This window comes from Delphinus delphis, chromosome 8 (genome assembly GCF_949987515.2).
Source record: "Delphinus delphis chromosome 8, mDelDel1.2, whole genome shotgun sequence".
In the NCBI taxonomy this organism is placed as follows: Eukaryota; Metazoa; Chordata; class Mammalia; order Artiodactyla; family Delphinidae; genus Delphinus; species Delphinus delphis.
Window position 1 is genome coordinate 78,379,575 of NC_082690.1, and position 16,404 is coordinate 78,395,978.

At 36.9% G+C, this 16,404-nt stretch overlaps 1 protein-coding gene across 2 annotated transcripts in view; it reads left to right on the forward strand.

The window, feature by feature from the left end:
* The window catches only part of LUZP2 (leucine zipper protein 2), a 448,942-nt gene extending 436,395 nt beyond the window's left edge, over positions 1-12,547 (forward strand). For both annotated transcript variants that reach the window (XM_060017352.1, XM_060017353.1), the window contains exons 11-12: positions 8,111-8,197; positions 8,948-12,547. In XM_060017352.1, the coding sequence (XP_059873335.1) occupies positions 8,111-8,197; positions 8,948-9,046 (186 nt within the window). In that variant the 3' untranslated portion in view covers positions 9,047-12,547. The remainder of the gene's footprint in view (positions 1-8,110; positions 8,198-8,947) is intronic.
* Positions 12,548-16,404: the final 3,857 nt, after the last annotated feature.

A 16,404-nucleotide genomic window follows, 5' to 3' on the forward strand; every position in this document is an offset into this window, starting at 1 on the left:
GTCTTATTCACTTTTACTCTCCAGGACAGAAACAGAGGCAACTGGTGGAAACAACTATAAGGAGAAGAATATTTCAGTCAAAAATAAAAGTGAACTCAGTGAAAAGCATCTGAAAATAGAATTAGCCTAGAATAGAGAATATAGTATATTATATGACTGAATAATGAAAAACAACCATTCTGGAATGTAGTCAGGAAATGAAGCATTAGAGTAGAGGAAAAGAACTATCATGGGATCATCCCATTGTATTGCAGGATTCTATGATCATCAGCAACCTCACTGAGTGCTGATGGGAACACATGCAATCGCTTAGTAAATAAATAGCAAAGGTGATTCATTTTCATTCCTGTTGATCATACCCTAGACTAAATAACATGGTAGAGAAAGCCTGGAATTTACCACTTTGCTGTTTCCTAACACGTCAGTATGGCAAGTGACTTTGTTATTCAGATCCCTTTTCTATAAAATAGATGTCAGTGATTTTCAAACTTTTGCCTGCCTATGACTCATCAGGTCAGCCTGTAAAACTGCTTGTGGTAAGGCTCCACTCCCACCAACTATTCGTCAGTAGATCTGGGACAGAGCCCAGGAATGTGTATCATTTGAATAAACCCAGCTAGATTTTCTTCCGTCAATATTTCCTGTTAAATATTTTGAGAAACTTTAATGTTGATTTCTTACAGGTTTATCATGATGATTGTATATCATAGATAATAAATACAGTGTTCAGTTTTATCATGGATGTCCTTATTAGTTCAGTCTAAAAAAGCTGCTCTGCAATTTTCATACTCAAGGTCTCAATATCTTGTATGCACAAGGTCCTAAACTTGGAATTAGAGACCATGCATATTCTTAGATAGCTTTGTGGGTTTGTTCCACTTCCTGCCCTATGCAGCCAGGCAGGGTCACCTAGGAAAATCGCCACTGGATTTCTTGACCCTTTTCTTAGTAGACATAGAAAACTTGAAATGGATCACCAAAAGCTTAACAAGCGTATTGGACTATCGGTTTTGGAAATGTTTAAATTCCTTTGAGGGCTTCCTTGGTGGTGCAGTGGTTGAGAGTCCGCCTGCCAATGCAGGGGACATGGGTTCGTGCCCCGGTCCGGGAAGATCTCACATGCCGCAGAGTGGCTGGGCCCGTGAGCCATAGCCCCTGAGCCTGCGCGTCCAGAGCCTGTGCTCCGCGATGGGAGAGGCCACAACAGTGAGAGGCCCGCGTACCGCAAAAAAAAAAAAAAAAAACCTTTGAAAGCAGCTTTGCGTCAATGGTAATTTTGGAGTCACAGGGAGAAAGCAAAGGATGTACCTGCTTCATCCCATTTTCCTGCAGTTTGCAAACGTGCCTCATATTGTTTAATAGCATATCAAGAATTAAAGACATTGAACATTTTATTTTAATTTCCACATAGGGATTGAGACTTACTATTCAATGTAGATGTGCTTTACAGCGTTTCTGACTCCTCTAGGTAGCACACACTTAACTTTTCTTAATGTGCTGAGGAACCGAAAGGCAGCAACGGCTTATGTTTAGCATTGGAAGCACTCCTCGCTCAGATTCTTGCCATCACACCTGCTTACAAGTCCCTGACCAAAGGGAGTTTATTCAACAGCAAAGCACTGTCCAGGGAAATGAGAGGAGAAAATGTGCAGGAAGTAAATCTAGAGCTGTGAGTAGAAAATTATGCCAGCATTTTCATGCTAAAACAATTTTGGCAGAGATTTAAAAAGTCCTAGTTTGCAATTATATCCAATATTCACTCTGTGGCACTTGATGCCCTGATGAGCCATTGGAAGACATTAGCTTAACAAAATTTCCTAGGCAAGTCATGCCCTGCTGGAATTGGGCTGAGAGACCATATACCATTGTCATTCTGGGCTACATTCCATCAGACCATCTGAAAAGGTTGGCTTCATACAAGGCATTCTTCATTGTGCTACTGTGGTTTTGTTTTTTTTTAAGAAGGAAAAGGCATGCCTCCAGATTACATGGGAAGTATAGATAGTTTCCTAAGGGCTTTAGAATAAATTTCTGCTTTTTACATTAGATAATAAATTTCCATGTTTACCCTCCTATAACATCTTAATTTTCTTTTTTTTTTTTTTTTTTTTTGCGGTTCACGGGGCCTCTCACTGTTGTGGCCTCTTCCGTTACGGAGCACAGGCTCCGGACACACAGGCTCAGCGGCCATGGCTCACGGGCCTAGTCGCTCCACGGCATGTGGAATCTTCCCAGACTGGGGCACGAACCCGTGTCCCCTGCATCGGCAGGCGGACTCTCAACCACTGTGCCACCAGGGAAGCCCTATAACATCTTAATTTAAAGCATGCAAAATGTTAACTTAATTATTATTTCTTATCAGGAATCATATAGAAACCATAAGAATAATGATTAACTTATAATTTGGAAAATACAAATAACCCAGTAAGCATGTTAATAATTATTATAAGGAAATTTGCCAAACAGTGATGTGCAAATACAAAGGTTAAATTGGTCAATAACTCTTTGACCCCTCCTACCTTCCCTGAGACATAATGATTTTCACCTCTGGGTCCCCATAGTACTTGGTTTATACACATATTTTATCCTGTATCACAGTCCATCTTGCATGTTGATTATTTGTATAAAGTTCTCATTCTGCATTAGATGATAAGCAATTTGAGGACAGAGACTATGAAAGTATTGACATTTCCTTCAGCACCAAACAAAATACTCATCTTAACAGATGCTTGTAAATATTTTTCCAAAATATCTAAAATTATGAAGTTTCATAAGTTATGAAATTATGAAGTTACTTTTTCCAAAATATCTAAAATTATGAATATCTAAAATTATGTGCCACAGTGGCACAGTGGTTAAGAATCTGCCTGCCAATGCAGGGGACACGGGTTCAAGCCCTGGTCTGGGAAGATCCCACATGCCGCGGAGCAACTAAGCCCGTGCACCACAACTACTGAGCCTCTTGCTCTAGAACCTGTGAGCCACAACTACTGAGCCCACGTGTCACAGCTACTGAAGCCTGCGTACCTAGAGCCAGTGCTCCGTAACAAGAGAAGCAACCGCTATGAGAAGCCCATGCAGTGCAACGATGTGTAGCCCCCAGCTCACTGTGACTAGAGAAAGCCTGCACTCAGCAACAAAGACCCAACGCAGCCAAAAATAAGTAAATAAATACATTAATTAATTAAAACTAAATAAATGAATAAAACTATGAAGTTAGACAGGGCTTCATGTTTCAAAATTTTAACTATTTTGTGTGAAGGATGAAGAATTATGGTTCAGAGGTAATGTGACTTGCCTAGAGGAGCCTGGTTAGGGAGCATCAGTGTCAGACCCTGTCTCCCTCTATTCCTCTGTTAACTGAATTCAGAGCCATCACTTTGATTCAGCATTACATTTTTAATCGTTGAACTTCTTTTCTAGTTTCTGCCCTTTTTAATATTAAAACAGTACTAAAGGGCTTCCCTGGTGGCGCAGTGGTTGAGAGTCCGCCTGCCGACGCAGGGGACACGGGTTCCTGCCCTGGTCCGGGAGGATCCCACGTGCCGTGGAGCGGCTGAGCCTGTGAGCCATGGCCGCTGAGCCTGCATGTCCGGAGCCTGTGCTCCGAAATGGGAGAGGCCACAACAGTGAGAGGCCCACATACAGCAAAAAAACAAACAACAAAAAAACAGTACTAAAGTATCATTCTGTAATAAATATTAAAAAACTCATTTCATACACAAGACTAACATGAGAGAAAAATTTAGCCAAAATGTGTTTATGTTTCAAAAAATCTTGGTACTTAATTCCATTTTTTCTCCTTTACAGTATTCTGAAAATCATGCTTGTTTTTAGCCTCCAGCTTGTCCCAGATATTAATTAAATATGAAGAATGAGTTGGACTTTTTAACTGTCAGAGATATTTTTTCTTGGTAAAAGTTCAGGTTGCCCAGTTATGCATTAAGTATTTTGAGTTTTAAAGTTTTAGAGAAAGGTCATAAGAGGAGCACCTAATATGTGCAAAATAGTCCTTTAGGAACCATTCTATAGTTTTATTTAATCTAAATCTTCCAAAAATCCTGTCAGGTAGGGATCATTTTGCCTACCCTACAGATAAGGAGTCAGAACCTCCTTAAGATGAAGTAACTTTCCCAAGTGTATACAGCAAATAAGGGCTAAAGCAATTCTAACCTGAGATGGGCTCTTTCCTCCATTTACCTAGCTGAGTTACCTACATTGTATCATGTCACTTGATGTCAAAATTTTGAATTATCCCCATTTTACAAATGAGGGAAAATTGAGGTTAAATTGGTATTTCCTACCATCATTCCAAGCAGGGCAAGTACTGCCCTGTCATGAAGTTTTCAACAGTATAGGAATGTAGAAAATAGACATTTAATATTAAAATAACAAAATATTAGCAGATTTTCCATGAACCAATCTCTCTCTCTTTCTCTCTCTCTCTCTCTGCCTCTCAAAAACAATTTCTTTTGACATTGGATCCTTTATATAATTTTAGTATTAAAATGTTATTTCTTTTCTGAAATATTGTTGAAAATAGCAGTGTGTTTTGCTTGTTGGTTTATTTGTTCTAATGTCGAAATTTGTTTGTCACTGGTGTTTAATTTTATTCTTCTGTAAAATACCAAAGTTTGGAACCTCAATGTTCATTATTAGAGATAGTGGGAGATGGTGTTGGGACTCAAATTCATTTGCACGTGACTCCTGATAATTATCAAGGAAACCCCAGTATTAGAGTCTGCCCCACCATGGTAGGATTATGTTTTTCCTACAGGGGTAAATAATTAAAAGGGCTTGTCTCATCTAAATTTCTGTTACTTTGCCTACCTTTGTGGCCATAATATAACATTTTGTCAGATGGTAGTTTGTTGCCCAAAGCACAGAAACAAACTGGTTATTCTGGTGGTGCTGGGGAAGATGTATATGTGAGAAAGAGCATGCAATCACTTTAATAAAGATACGTTCATGGCTCATCCCATTTCATAATTTACAGACCCAGCTGTGGTCCTCTGTAGGTCACCTGTATAATTAATAGGTGAGCTGCATACTGAAGTAGCTGAATCTGTGCAGACTTTCCTGATCATTCTTCATATTTTATTACTTGAGTTTCTAGAAATAGGCACTATACTCATCAGGTTGAATTTTTTCTAATTGAGAGAGTGTTTTGAAGGTGTGTACCTTCAGGAGTGCTTATATCTGTTGCCTTTCTGAGAAACACTAGGAATTTTATGAACCCCATCTCATGAAGTTTCCACAATGCCTGTGAGGCACACAAAAAATAAATTTGAAGGTTGTGTTCATTATAAGATCAAAATATCAAAAAAGGTTGGAGCTGTCTTCCAGCCATGTAATATTTTCTTTATTCTTGAAATTTAATAAGTATTCATTGTTCACATGATCAAAGACTTGTCTCAAATAGTCAGCTGTGCTTCCATTAATGAAAGAACATACTCCACCATAAATCCCATGGTATCTTTCTCATGACAATGACCTCAAGTAATAATTCATACACAAAAAACGGTTTGGGGGTCAAATAGATTTGGCAAATGGTTATATCATATCTCCTAAGAGATTTATAATGCATTTGTACACTACAAAGAAGTGGATTTCAAATTTCACTGTGCATTTGAATTGCTGGATTGCTGATTAAAAATGCAAGCCCTATATTCGTAGGACTGAATTATCACCCAGGAGTATTATTTTTTAACAAGCACCTTATATGATTATGCGAGCAGATCATTCAAGAGGAAAGCTTTAAGAAATTGTGTGTTAAAGGCTCTGAGAAGAACTACCTTAAATACCACTGTTTAATGTTCAAATAAACTTCTTCTCCAAACTTATGTGATTTATGAACTCCATTATTCCAAAATATATATTGGGAAACCTTACACTCTGCAGGTTACTTTCTGCATTCTGAGCTTGATTTAGTACATTTATTTTAGTTTTTTTTTCCCCAAGGCCAAAAGCAAGTATAACAAAAACAAAGGTCAGTTGTATTATTACAGTAAAAACAAAACAATTATAATATTCCAGGGAAATTTTAGTTTCTAGGCCTAACTCAAACCCGTACAACATAAAAAGAAAAAAAAATTCTTAGGTAGCATAGAAGATCCTCTGTGTAGATGCCTAAAATTCTCTGGACTAAGGCACTCAAGGTTTTCACTACTGATTTCTATTATTATCGTTATAATCTTACTTTTCCACTATACTATAGGCTTATTTTGAAGAAGGGGCTATGTGCAACCATTTTGGAGCTTTTATCAAATATAAATCTCATATGGAAAACTCAGGCATTTATGAAAATTCTAAAGGACTGAAATATTTTCATAGCCAATGTTTGTTTTATTCATTTATTAAGTGATTAGATATTGACCACTTGCTATCTAATAAGCATCTAGCTGGGACCTAGGTCTGATACATGTAGCCTCTATCTTCAAGGAACTTACAATATATCAAAGAGTCACTTACAATCTATCAAAGAGCCAGACATGCATATATATATAAAAACATTAAGTGTGCTAATGTTTCTAATGCATTGTACCTTTAGAGCAGGAGAGTGTGATGAGCCTACCTAGTGGTGAAAATGTGCTAGGGAGGGAACAAGTAGCTGGTCTTCAGGCTCTCCCAGTGAAGAGAGACTTTTATGAAGGTGGAGGGAAAGAGCATATTACACAGACACAGAAGGGTAAAGTAACATGAGTGTTCAATTAAGAGCCATGTAGAGCAAGAATCGGGAGCATGTGCAAATGACTTTGCTCTCAGATTTGAATTGGAGTAGGTTAAATCTCATATGCAACTTCTTTAGTTATCATCCACCCCTAGAATTTATGGAAAGTTAGAGTTCAAAGCCAGCTTAGGTATCCTCCTTGTTTGACCTCAAAGAAAGAAACTGACTTGTTCAAGGTTAGAGTTACACAGTGGCCATGAACTCTTAAACTCCCAGTCTCCATTTTATACGTTTTATACAGGGAAAGGATTACAGAAAAATCACTAAAAAAAGTACATATTCTTACATTAAACAATTTTTAGTTACTTTAAAATGTGTTGAAAATAAAAAAGATGAAAATAAAAGGAAGAAATGAAGGGAGAATGAGAGGCAGTAAGGCAAGGAGGAGGGAGGCAAGGCAGACTAAGGAAGAAGGAAGAAAGAAAGGGAGGGATGGCGGGAAGGAAAATTCAATATTTTAACCTTGGTTAAAATGAAAAATGAAGGGCAACTGGAATATGCTGCCAGTAATTCATTTTCTTAAAGACGATTGAGGCTAATAAGATGAGATTTCCTGGTTAGTAAAATATATGATCTTCTTCCCAGAAATATCTTTTTTAAGATGTTGAAGTTTTTTGCTAGATTGATGATGTTGACCGAAAACAAATAGACTGGCAGACATTTCTTCAGCAATGATGGGTTTGTTTTGGGATCAGCAGAGAATTAACAATTTTGGGTCTGCAACCATGGTGAGCAAGGTACAAGTGCCCACAAGGCAAAGGAAAAAGAATTCTTTCCTAGAGGGGAAAAGAAAGTTGGAAGGGCTACAGTAAACAAAGAGTTCATGGCTTTGCATGGGCTGAGTTGTTGCCAGGAAAGAAGAGGGGTCTTTCTTCGTCTTGTTGGTCTCTGCTATTGCTGCAAGGTGTGAGAGCGCCCCCTTCTGGTCTCCTGACTCTATTTAATTGTGATTCCAGTTTATTAATTTTTTACAACGATCATATTGTTTAAGTTGTTTCCTGGCTTGCAATATTGATGTCCGGCAGGCATAAAGACCATGGACATATTTAGATCCTAGAGTCTAGACACATCACGGATATAGAATATAGTAGTTTTGTAACTCTTTCCTTTTTAAAAATTTTTGCAAAGAAAGAACTTTCCATTGTAATTGAGCCTTTGTTGTAGCAGCCGACTGTCATAAGCATCACTGAGATTCCCAAATGGACTATGAATGCTTGCCAATTCCCTGGGATCCCACTAATGTTGTGATAAATTTGTCCCTAGCTTGACCTTTCAGTTTGTCTCAAAGTGAAGGAAGTTTTCAATGGGAAGATTTCAAAGGAGATTTTCTATTCCCTCCCTTCATGTAATTTAACTTCATTGACCTATTTTCAATCGCAGCTTTTACAGGGGAGCACGACCTGTTCAATGAAGCACAAAGAAAATCCTGCGAGCAATGACACTGCAGAATCAGAACCTGTCCCACAGGTATTTGGTTTGGTTTGTTTGTTTGTTTTGATTGTCAGAAAGCACTTTTTGAAGCCATGATTTTCTCTCTTGCTTTAGCTAAAGCAGGGATGCTGTATTGCCTAATACAAGACACATCTTTCACCTATTGCCTCTGGACCTTTCCATGACCACCTTGCCTGCCACTAAGCTTTTGGTTTGATTTGCTGAGGTCCTACAAGAACAAGGGCAAGGGAGGGTTCTCACCCCTCCCCAGCAACCAAGAAGCACAACAAAAGTAAACAGAGAACAAAAATTATACATATATTCTTTATAGGACAAAGAAGATAAAAAGAAGACTTGAGAAAGCAGAGAAGGAGGAAAGAAGTACATTTCCCCCACAAAAACAAGTAACAAAGAAACAACTCAGGAGCTTAATTCTGAACTTCTTCCTGGACTGTTCTATATTTGACCAAACGTATTACATCATAGCAATTATTAGGATTCATTTTACTTAACACATTTTTAATTTGGGGGTTAGATTCATCAGAGTTGAATGATTTGACCAAAGTTTTCTCAAAATAGTTTTTGAAATATTGCCTTTTGTGGAAAATATTTTATGTGCTTTCAAGAAGTAGCAGTGTTAACATATTTACACTTATCTTCTGCCTGGCATTGGTCTTCTGTAAGATATTTGTTGAGGTACATGAGTTATTCTGTTAGGATGTTAACTTTTACATTCAACATTTTCATTTTGACTCTCCTGATTGTCTTTTCCGTATTGTTTGACAGAATGTGATGGTGCCTCCTTGTACTGAATGCAAAGAGGAAAAAAACCCGGGAAAACAATTGACCAGCACTGAAGGGAAGGCAAATAGAGAAAAAAAATGACTGTAAATACCAAGAAACTGTGTTAAAAAACATCCATTTGCTATTGTCTTCATACTCTTTTTAGACCACAAGCTTGATGGAAATACTAAGTTTTTAAAGCATGCAACTTTTTCACAATTTTATGTACCTTTATATAGTAGTCTACAAATTTTCCAAAAGATTCCAGGCCAATTATGATCCTTAAGCAATAACCTAATTAAAATGGATATCCAGGCTTCCCTGGTGGCGCAGTGGTTGAGAGTCCGCCTGCCGATGCAGGGGACACGGGTTCGTGCCCCGGTCCGGGAAGGTCCCACATGCCGCGGAGCGGCTAGGCCCGTGAGCCATGGCCGCTGAGCCTGCACGTCCGGAGCCTGTGCTCCGCAACGGGAGAGGCCACAACAGTGAGCAGCCCGCATACCGCAAAAAAAAAAAAAAAAGGATATCCACAGTCATACATCATCATTGTCATCAGTAAATTGCCCAGTATAAATTGGTCTTTTTTGGACTCAAATGCAATATAACATTTAATTCTTCTGGTTCATTTGGGTATCCAGTACTTCCATGATCTTGTTTTTTAAATCAGCTGGAGAATGATTAAATGTGGATCCTCAGCATTCTTAGAATCCAAATTGAAATCATATCATAAAGATTTTGGTCCATGCTGGTTAATTGGAGTCACTCTCCTCAAGGTTGGAATCTGTACTGATCCGAATATATTATTTATTTGAGTGTGTTCATTGCTATTCTCATTACTATTTAGAACCATGTCTAAATAATATCAAGGCAATTCCGTCAGGGGTTTAGTCAATTAACGAAATTCTTTAAATATGTTTAGTATGATGTAGACAAAATATCAAGGAAGAATGACTAAATTTCTGACACAATTGATTAGATTTTTGGCATTCTATAGACACACCCCTATGGTTGTCAGCTGGAATTACTTCAAGCTATAAATCAAGCTGTTTGAAATGCTCAGTGTGATTTTTGGTATGAAATTGGGTAATGGGATGTGGGATGGGAAGAGAGGTCCAAAATACAAATATGCAAGCAGATAATATACATTTTAAAATGAGGATTTGATGAAAGTAAAATAGCCATGTAGAACTAATGAACCCCAATTTGTATATTTTGAAAACAAATGTCTTATTAAAACAAATCAGTGGCTGTGGGAACCTTTGACATTGGGACTGTACATAGGAATACCATTGATCAAATAAATTCACTCTTGGATACTCTGAACATACCTCATAAGCAAGAGTAATTGACACTGATTGAAACGATGGGTATAGCATCAAACTTATAGACTAAAATTAATTGGTTAAATGATGCAGTTAGTTTGTCTGCACCAAATCTATTCACTTCTGCTGGTTAGACCCATTTTGTAGAAAGCATATAAAACCATTGTTTTTATAGACTAGATCTGCCAAGCCACAATTAATTTGGAGCACAGTATCCTAGCATGATCTGTAATTAATAGATGAACTTAAATTCTGGGATATGGTGGCACAACTTTGACCACAATGACATATTCAAAGAAATTTAGTGATCTGGAGAAATGCCAAACTATCATTAACAGTAAAAGTGATACTGTGATATATTCATGTAGCAATTGTACTTGCTGAGTAATTGTGTGTCACTTATCAGTATTTTTCAGATTACAGGCTACCTAAGAAAGAGAACTAGTTTTATAGATGATTTAGAGGGTTTTCGGGTGAAATGACCAGGACAAAAGAAAAGATCAAGGTCTGAAGCTCCTGCTGACTCCTCAGCTCTAAAAATCATTTAATTCAATGAGATGGAATATTGCTAATTTCCCAGGTCCTATTCCTTGTAATTTCCATATTGTACCCAGAAACCCTAACCAACTCTAAAGATTTATGAAAGGGAAGCAGATAATTTAGTTTAATTTAGGTTTACTCTCCTACCTCCACCCATGGTTCCAACTTCCCTCCCAGACCATATGGAGCCTATGGAAAGTTAATCACCATTGCACCTTAGCAAAGTATGTCTTGAGGAATCTTTGGAAGTAATAAAAATAGAGTCAGGCTGATATTTTTCCGAAAATTTTAGATGAAATGAGGAAAGAGAATTTGGCTTAATGTTAATCAAATTTGAACAGCTTCATCTGTAAATTATTTTTTCTATGCTCTAAATTCCTATTCTACTACATGATAATACAATCAATTTTCTTCTCTTAAATACTGGCATGATCAAGTGGGCTTTGAATGAATATAATGTACACATTTTTCTTTAACAATAGATAGCATTATGCATCCTGCAGAGTTTACCGTGGTATATTCACTGCATTATTTGTTTAAAAACAAAAATAATTTGTAATAGAAGAGCTTTATAAATATTATTAAGAAATATTCTGGGAGTTCCTTTTAACAGTTAATCACAGAATTCTTTTTAGTATGTACTATGACTTGAGTTTAATGAATGCATTTTATTTCTCTCAATCCATTAATTGCTGGGGTTTAAAATGCTTTACAAACGTGTGGCTTTTGTCCGTAAGAAAGGTGCCATTTCTTATTTCTTTTAATTAGTGCCTATATAAATAGATGTTGTTTTTGAGGAGTTAACATTCATAGCCTAACTATCCTCATGTGGAAAAAAAAAATTAAGCAAAATGTTGAATGTAGTTAGTACAGTTCTATTATGTACTTGTAACAGTAAGCAGTGAAGAATTACTTATGCTTTGTAGAATATGAACGATTCCTACTGAGAAACAAACCCACTTTCCAGTGGAATAACTTATTTTAATATGAGTACTACCAGAACTAACAATTTATTTCTCTCTATTATTTTGAAGTACTGATATATTCATTCTAAGTTGGGAATTGGTTTTGGACTTTGTGTTTCCTTTTATATGCATTAATATGCATTAACTATGTAAACTAGTGCCTAAAATGTGTAAGACCTAAATTAATTTAAAGCTGACTGTGTCTATCCCATGCCAACATTCTCAGATGACAAGTGAAAAACAGTAACTCAGCTGGATGTGTTTTTCTGTGTGATCTCAAATCTCTGAATACTGAATATCTATGGCTAACTAATTTGTTTTTCATTCTTTAGTCGTATATTTAGCATTGAAGTGCTATTTGAGAGGCATTTCTGTTTCATACAGTATACTGGATTAGAAGTCTGAGACAGTTGTATGTGAAGGAGACACTTACTGCTTTAGATGGACAGTGTGGATAGCTGGATTAAAATAATATTTGTGAACTTCGCTATAATGGAATCTTTTATTTTTGCAGCTCAGGTACTGTAATTAGCGCTACTTGAAGTAGAGGTTGAAATTATCAGTGACACCAGAGAGTAGGGTAAACTGGTCAGACAGAGAGAGTAATGACAACATACACTTGTTTACTTAGGGGACATTTTCTTAGTCATGTATACAGTCTTAAATTTCCCCAAACTATTTGTTCATCTCGGTTACATTATATAATATCGATGGTCAAGTGGTGAAGAATAAAAGGTACTGAAAAATGGCCTATTTTTGCTCAATAAAGGTTTGTTTCCAAGACTACTATGTATATGATCTACCTAAACTAATTGAAAAACACACATTAACTTTTAAAATAGTACTTGCTTCTGTGTTTCATGATCTAAGAACTTTTTTGAAATGTCATCCTGGAAATTTCTTCAATCTCTCTTTGCCACTGTCCCAGAAAACCCTTATTTTATTTAGTGTTTTTTTTTTCTTTAATAGAGTTCCAGTCTATTTGTTTGCAAATGAGTCTCAAGTGCTTAAAACCAGCTGCCCCATAGTAAGTGCTTAAATATGTGTTGAATGAATTCAGAACCTGAAGCATCAATGGAAGAAGTAAAGAAAGCAACAAGGTAACACATTCTAGTATGATAACAGGAAATCATAAGACATAGTCTTTTAGGAAAAGAAAGTAAATATCTTGTTCTTGTTTGTTTTGATTTTAGGTTATTTTTCCTTTGCATTTTGCTATTGGGCCTGTGTCTGTGACTAAACAGAGTAGATATGGCACTCCTGGATGAATTTTGGAATGCAGCTCAATGTCACAGACATAATTCACATGGCACGTATGTGACTTTAATTGGAACCCAGATTGGACATTCGCCTGAACCTGTACAAGTCACTCGATTTCTTTTAGTATAAGTTTCTAAGCTCTTAGAACTTAAGTGGTTGGGCTAAGATTTTCCTCTCCATTCTGTTGAGTCCTAGTTCTTTAGCAGACATAAGCCAAGGGCTGCTGAGAAGGTAAATGAATATCTAGAGGATGGGGCCCACTACTAGAGGATCTATACTTTTATATAATTTATTTGTTGGGCTTACACATTCTGCATATACTTTTAGTGGTGAAAGGAAGTCCAAGTCTAAAGTGATTTGAAAATCACTGAATAACATAATCTTGATGATCTCCTTTCTCCCTTTGTTCATTCAGGCAGCCAGTCATTCAGTCATTCAATAAATATTCTTTGAGATTCTACAGTGTGCCTGCCATTCCACTTCTTTTGAAGATCCAATAGTAAACAAAAATAGTAATTATGAATATTAATGTTGTGCTTAATATATACCAGCCACTGTTTTAATTTTTTATTATTAGTTAAATAGTCTGAGGATTATTTAAGATAGATATTACAGTTATCCTCCTTTCACAGATGAGGCAATTGAGGTAGAAAATGTTAACTGAATTGCCCAAGATCATACAGCCTGTAAGAGGAAGAAGTAGGATATAGATCTGGCAATGAGTTTCTTGAATCCATGTGCTTAACCATTTCACCACACTGTCTCTCCTGCGAATGCCAGAGTCCTGCTTTCATGGAGCTTACAGTTTAGAGAAAGAGACAACCATTAATGAGGGAAGTACACAGAAAAGTGTATGACTGCTACACAGGGTTCTCTTTACAGCATACCATGGAGCAGGGGTGGGGGTGTGAATGTACCATACCTGTGTGAAGTTCTCACTTAGAAAATGGTATTAAACTAATATTAATGAATATATTTTGCATGACTGTCCAAATCTTCAAAAATAAATTTTGTAGTATTTTCAGATATTAGCTAACAATATTTGAAACTGAATGCTTGAATTCAAATAAATGGTTGTGAATTAGTGCTGTTCAAAAAAAGAAAGCATCATATGGAAAAAGTGCCATTGCTTTCTATTCCCTGAATGCTAGGATATATGAGTCTATGAGGTATAGATGACAGCGAAATGTAGGTTTCTTTCATAAAAATAGAAATTTTATTTCTCTGTCTCTCTTTCTCTCAGAAAAGGCATGCATTCAATGTCATGATGATTGACCAGGATTAGCTTGTACCATTACAGCATTTGCATCAGAAATAAAGCAAATGTGCTGTGTGTGTCCCCCTTTCCCCCCTTCTTGGTACCTCCCACTCCTAAATTCTTTAATTCCTTTGAGAACACCATTTCACCTCATATCATGTAGACACAGTGGCATCTTGGGAAGGTCATATAATGCAATATATTTGTTCCCAGAAAATCAGGCACTATTTGAGGCTCCTGGAAGAAGCAGTTGACCTCTGCACCTGATTAACTGCTGAATAGGCATCCTTCTTTGGGCAGCATCTCTACCAAGAGTGAGAAAAAGAGAGAGCATCCTGTGGTGGGTCTTGTCCTCTCTCTGACTATGGCTCATCTTTACCACTTTTTTCATCATAAAGTGCCCAGTAAAAGTAAATCAAGAGATAGATACTGAGCAGAAGCTTGCAGCTCAAGTTTGGTGGATGCGGCACAATGGAGCAGAGGATGAACATCCCTGATAAGTTCCTGTTAAAGTAGCAGCATACTCACGGTGACATATTGGTTATTTTTCCCCTGCAAGTTTCAGTTTGACCCCTTTAGGTTTCTTCAATCTTGGTCCCAAAACTTAAAGATCATCTAGGCTGGAAATCCCCAAAACTACCCTTCATGCCTTTCTTTGGAATAACACACTAAGTATGTAAATCTTAGTGTACACTGAGCAGAGAGTCTACCTATTTAAATGGTCAAGTTTCCAACATGAGTAAAATGTGCTGCTGACACTTCGCTCGTGAAATCCACTGACAATGACTTCACCAGGAGATTTTGACATAGTGAAAGAGGAGCAGTACAATATGGGTAAGAGATAGGGACATTGTGGGTAAGAGGAACAGGTAATTTAGAGCATGTTTTAAGTCCACTCATTTAATCTGTGAAATAAATCCCTCTGAAGTAGATGCATAGATGCGGCATAAGTAAAATTGACTGTATTTACTAGATGTGTTTCCAGTCATTTGTTACACAGTGAATATGTAGATGCTTGATTGTGTATTAGCCCACTTAATGTTTGCAACTTTGGAAAGGTGTGAGATAGAGAACAAGCTTTCTCTGAATCAGGAGAATGGTGGACCAGGTAGGTATGTTCGAAAAAGTAAATTAGATAGTACCAAGTTGATGAAATGAACTCTATGATCTTTGAAAAAGAAAACACCTTCTCACATTTTATCCTCCTGGTCATAATTAAAGAGATAAAAAGGTGGAGAAATATGAATCCTTGAAAAAATATCCTCATTCATCTCATAATGGAGACAGACTAGTTTTTTGAATGAAAATTTAGGGCAGATTTTTCTCCTTTGCAATGTTAATCTCACTTTCTATTTCCCCTTTCATGATCATCGTATTTGGGGGTTACACATTTAAGGTTTTGGGGTACTGGAGTTCACAAATAAATTTTAGGTATTTCTAGGATGCATTTGTTTTATTCATCATTAACTGAACCCTAACAGTTGCGTACGTGAACAGTTGCGTACATGAACACATGTACGTTCACTGTATGCATTTGTGCATGCTCCTGTCTGCATTTGCTCATTGTAGGCATTAATATGGTAGTTTCTATATATATTTGTGTTTTCTGGCACTTGTGAACATTTTAATTTGTGGATGCATAAATTTAGTTTATGAGTACCTTCATATGTTTACATCTCTATTCATGTACATACATGCCTTGATGCATGTATGTACAGTAAAGTGAATGTCCAGTGCAGTTGCAATAAGCACAACTGTGCTGATCTAGGTTGTGCAAATGGACACACCAAATCAGCATCTCAAATCAGCCATTTGATATGGACAATCATTCCCATCCCTCAAATACAAAGGCTTGCCTCATGTACCTCTTTATGTCTTTTCATTTGTCTATAGTTAGACCTAGAGTAGGGAATTACATTTGGAGTTATTCACTGGATGGTCTAAAAAGGGGAATTTCTTTCAGCATGGTTTCCTATGTATGAAGCCTCAAAAAAAATCTACCAACTGTCCTTATATTAACCAAAGTATTTTTTATTTGAGGAAAAGAAGGCGAGTAATTATACTATTAATTATACCGCATGCCCTGACTGTACTAGAGCATAGGTACACTACACT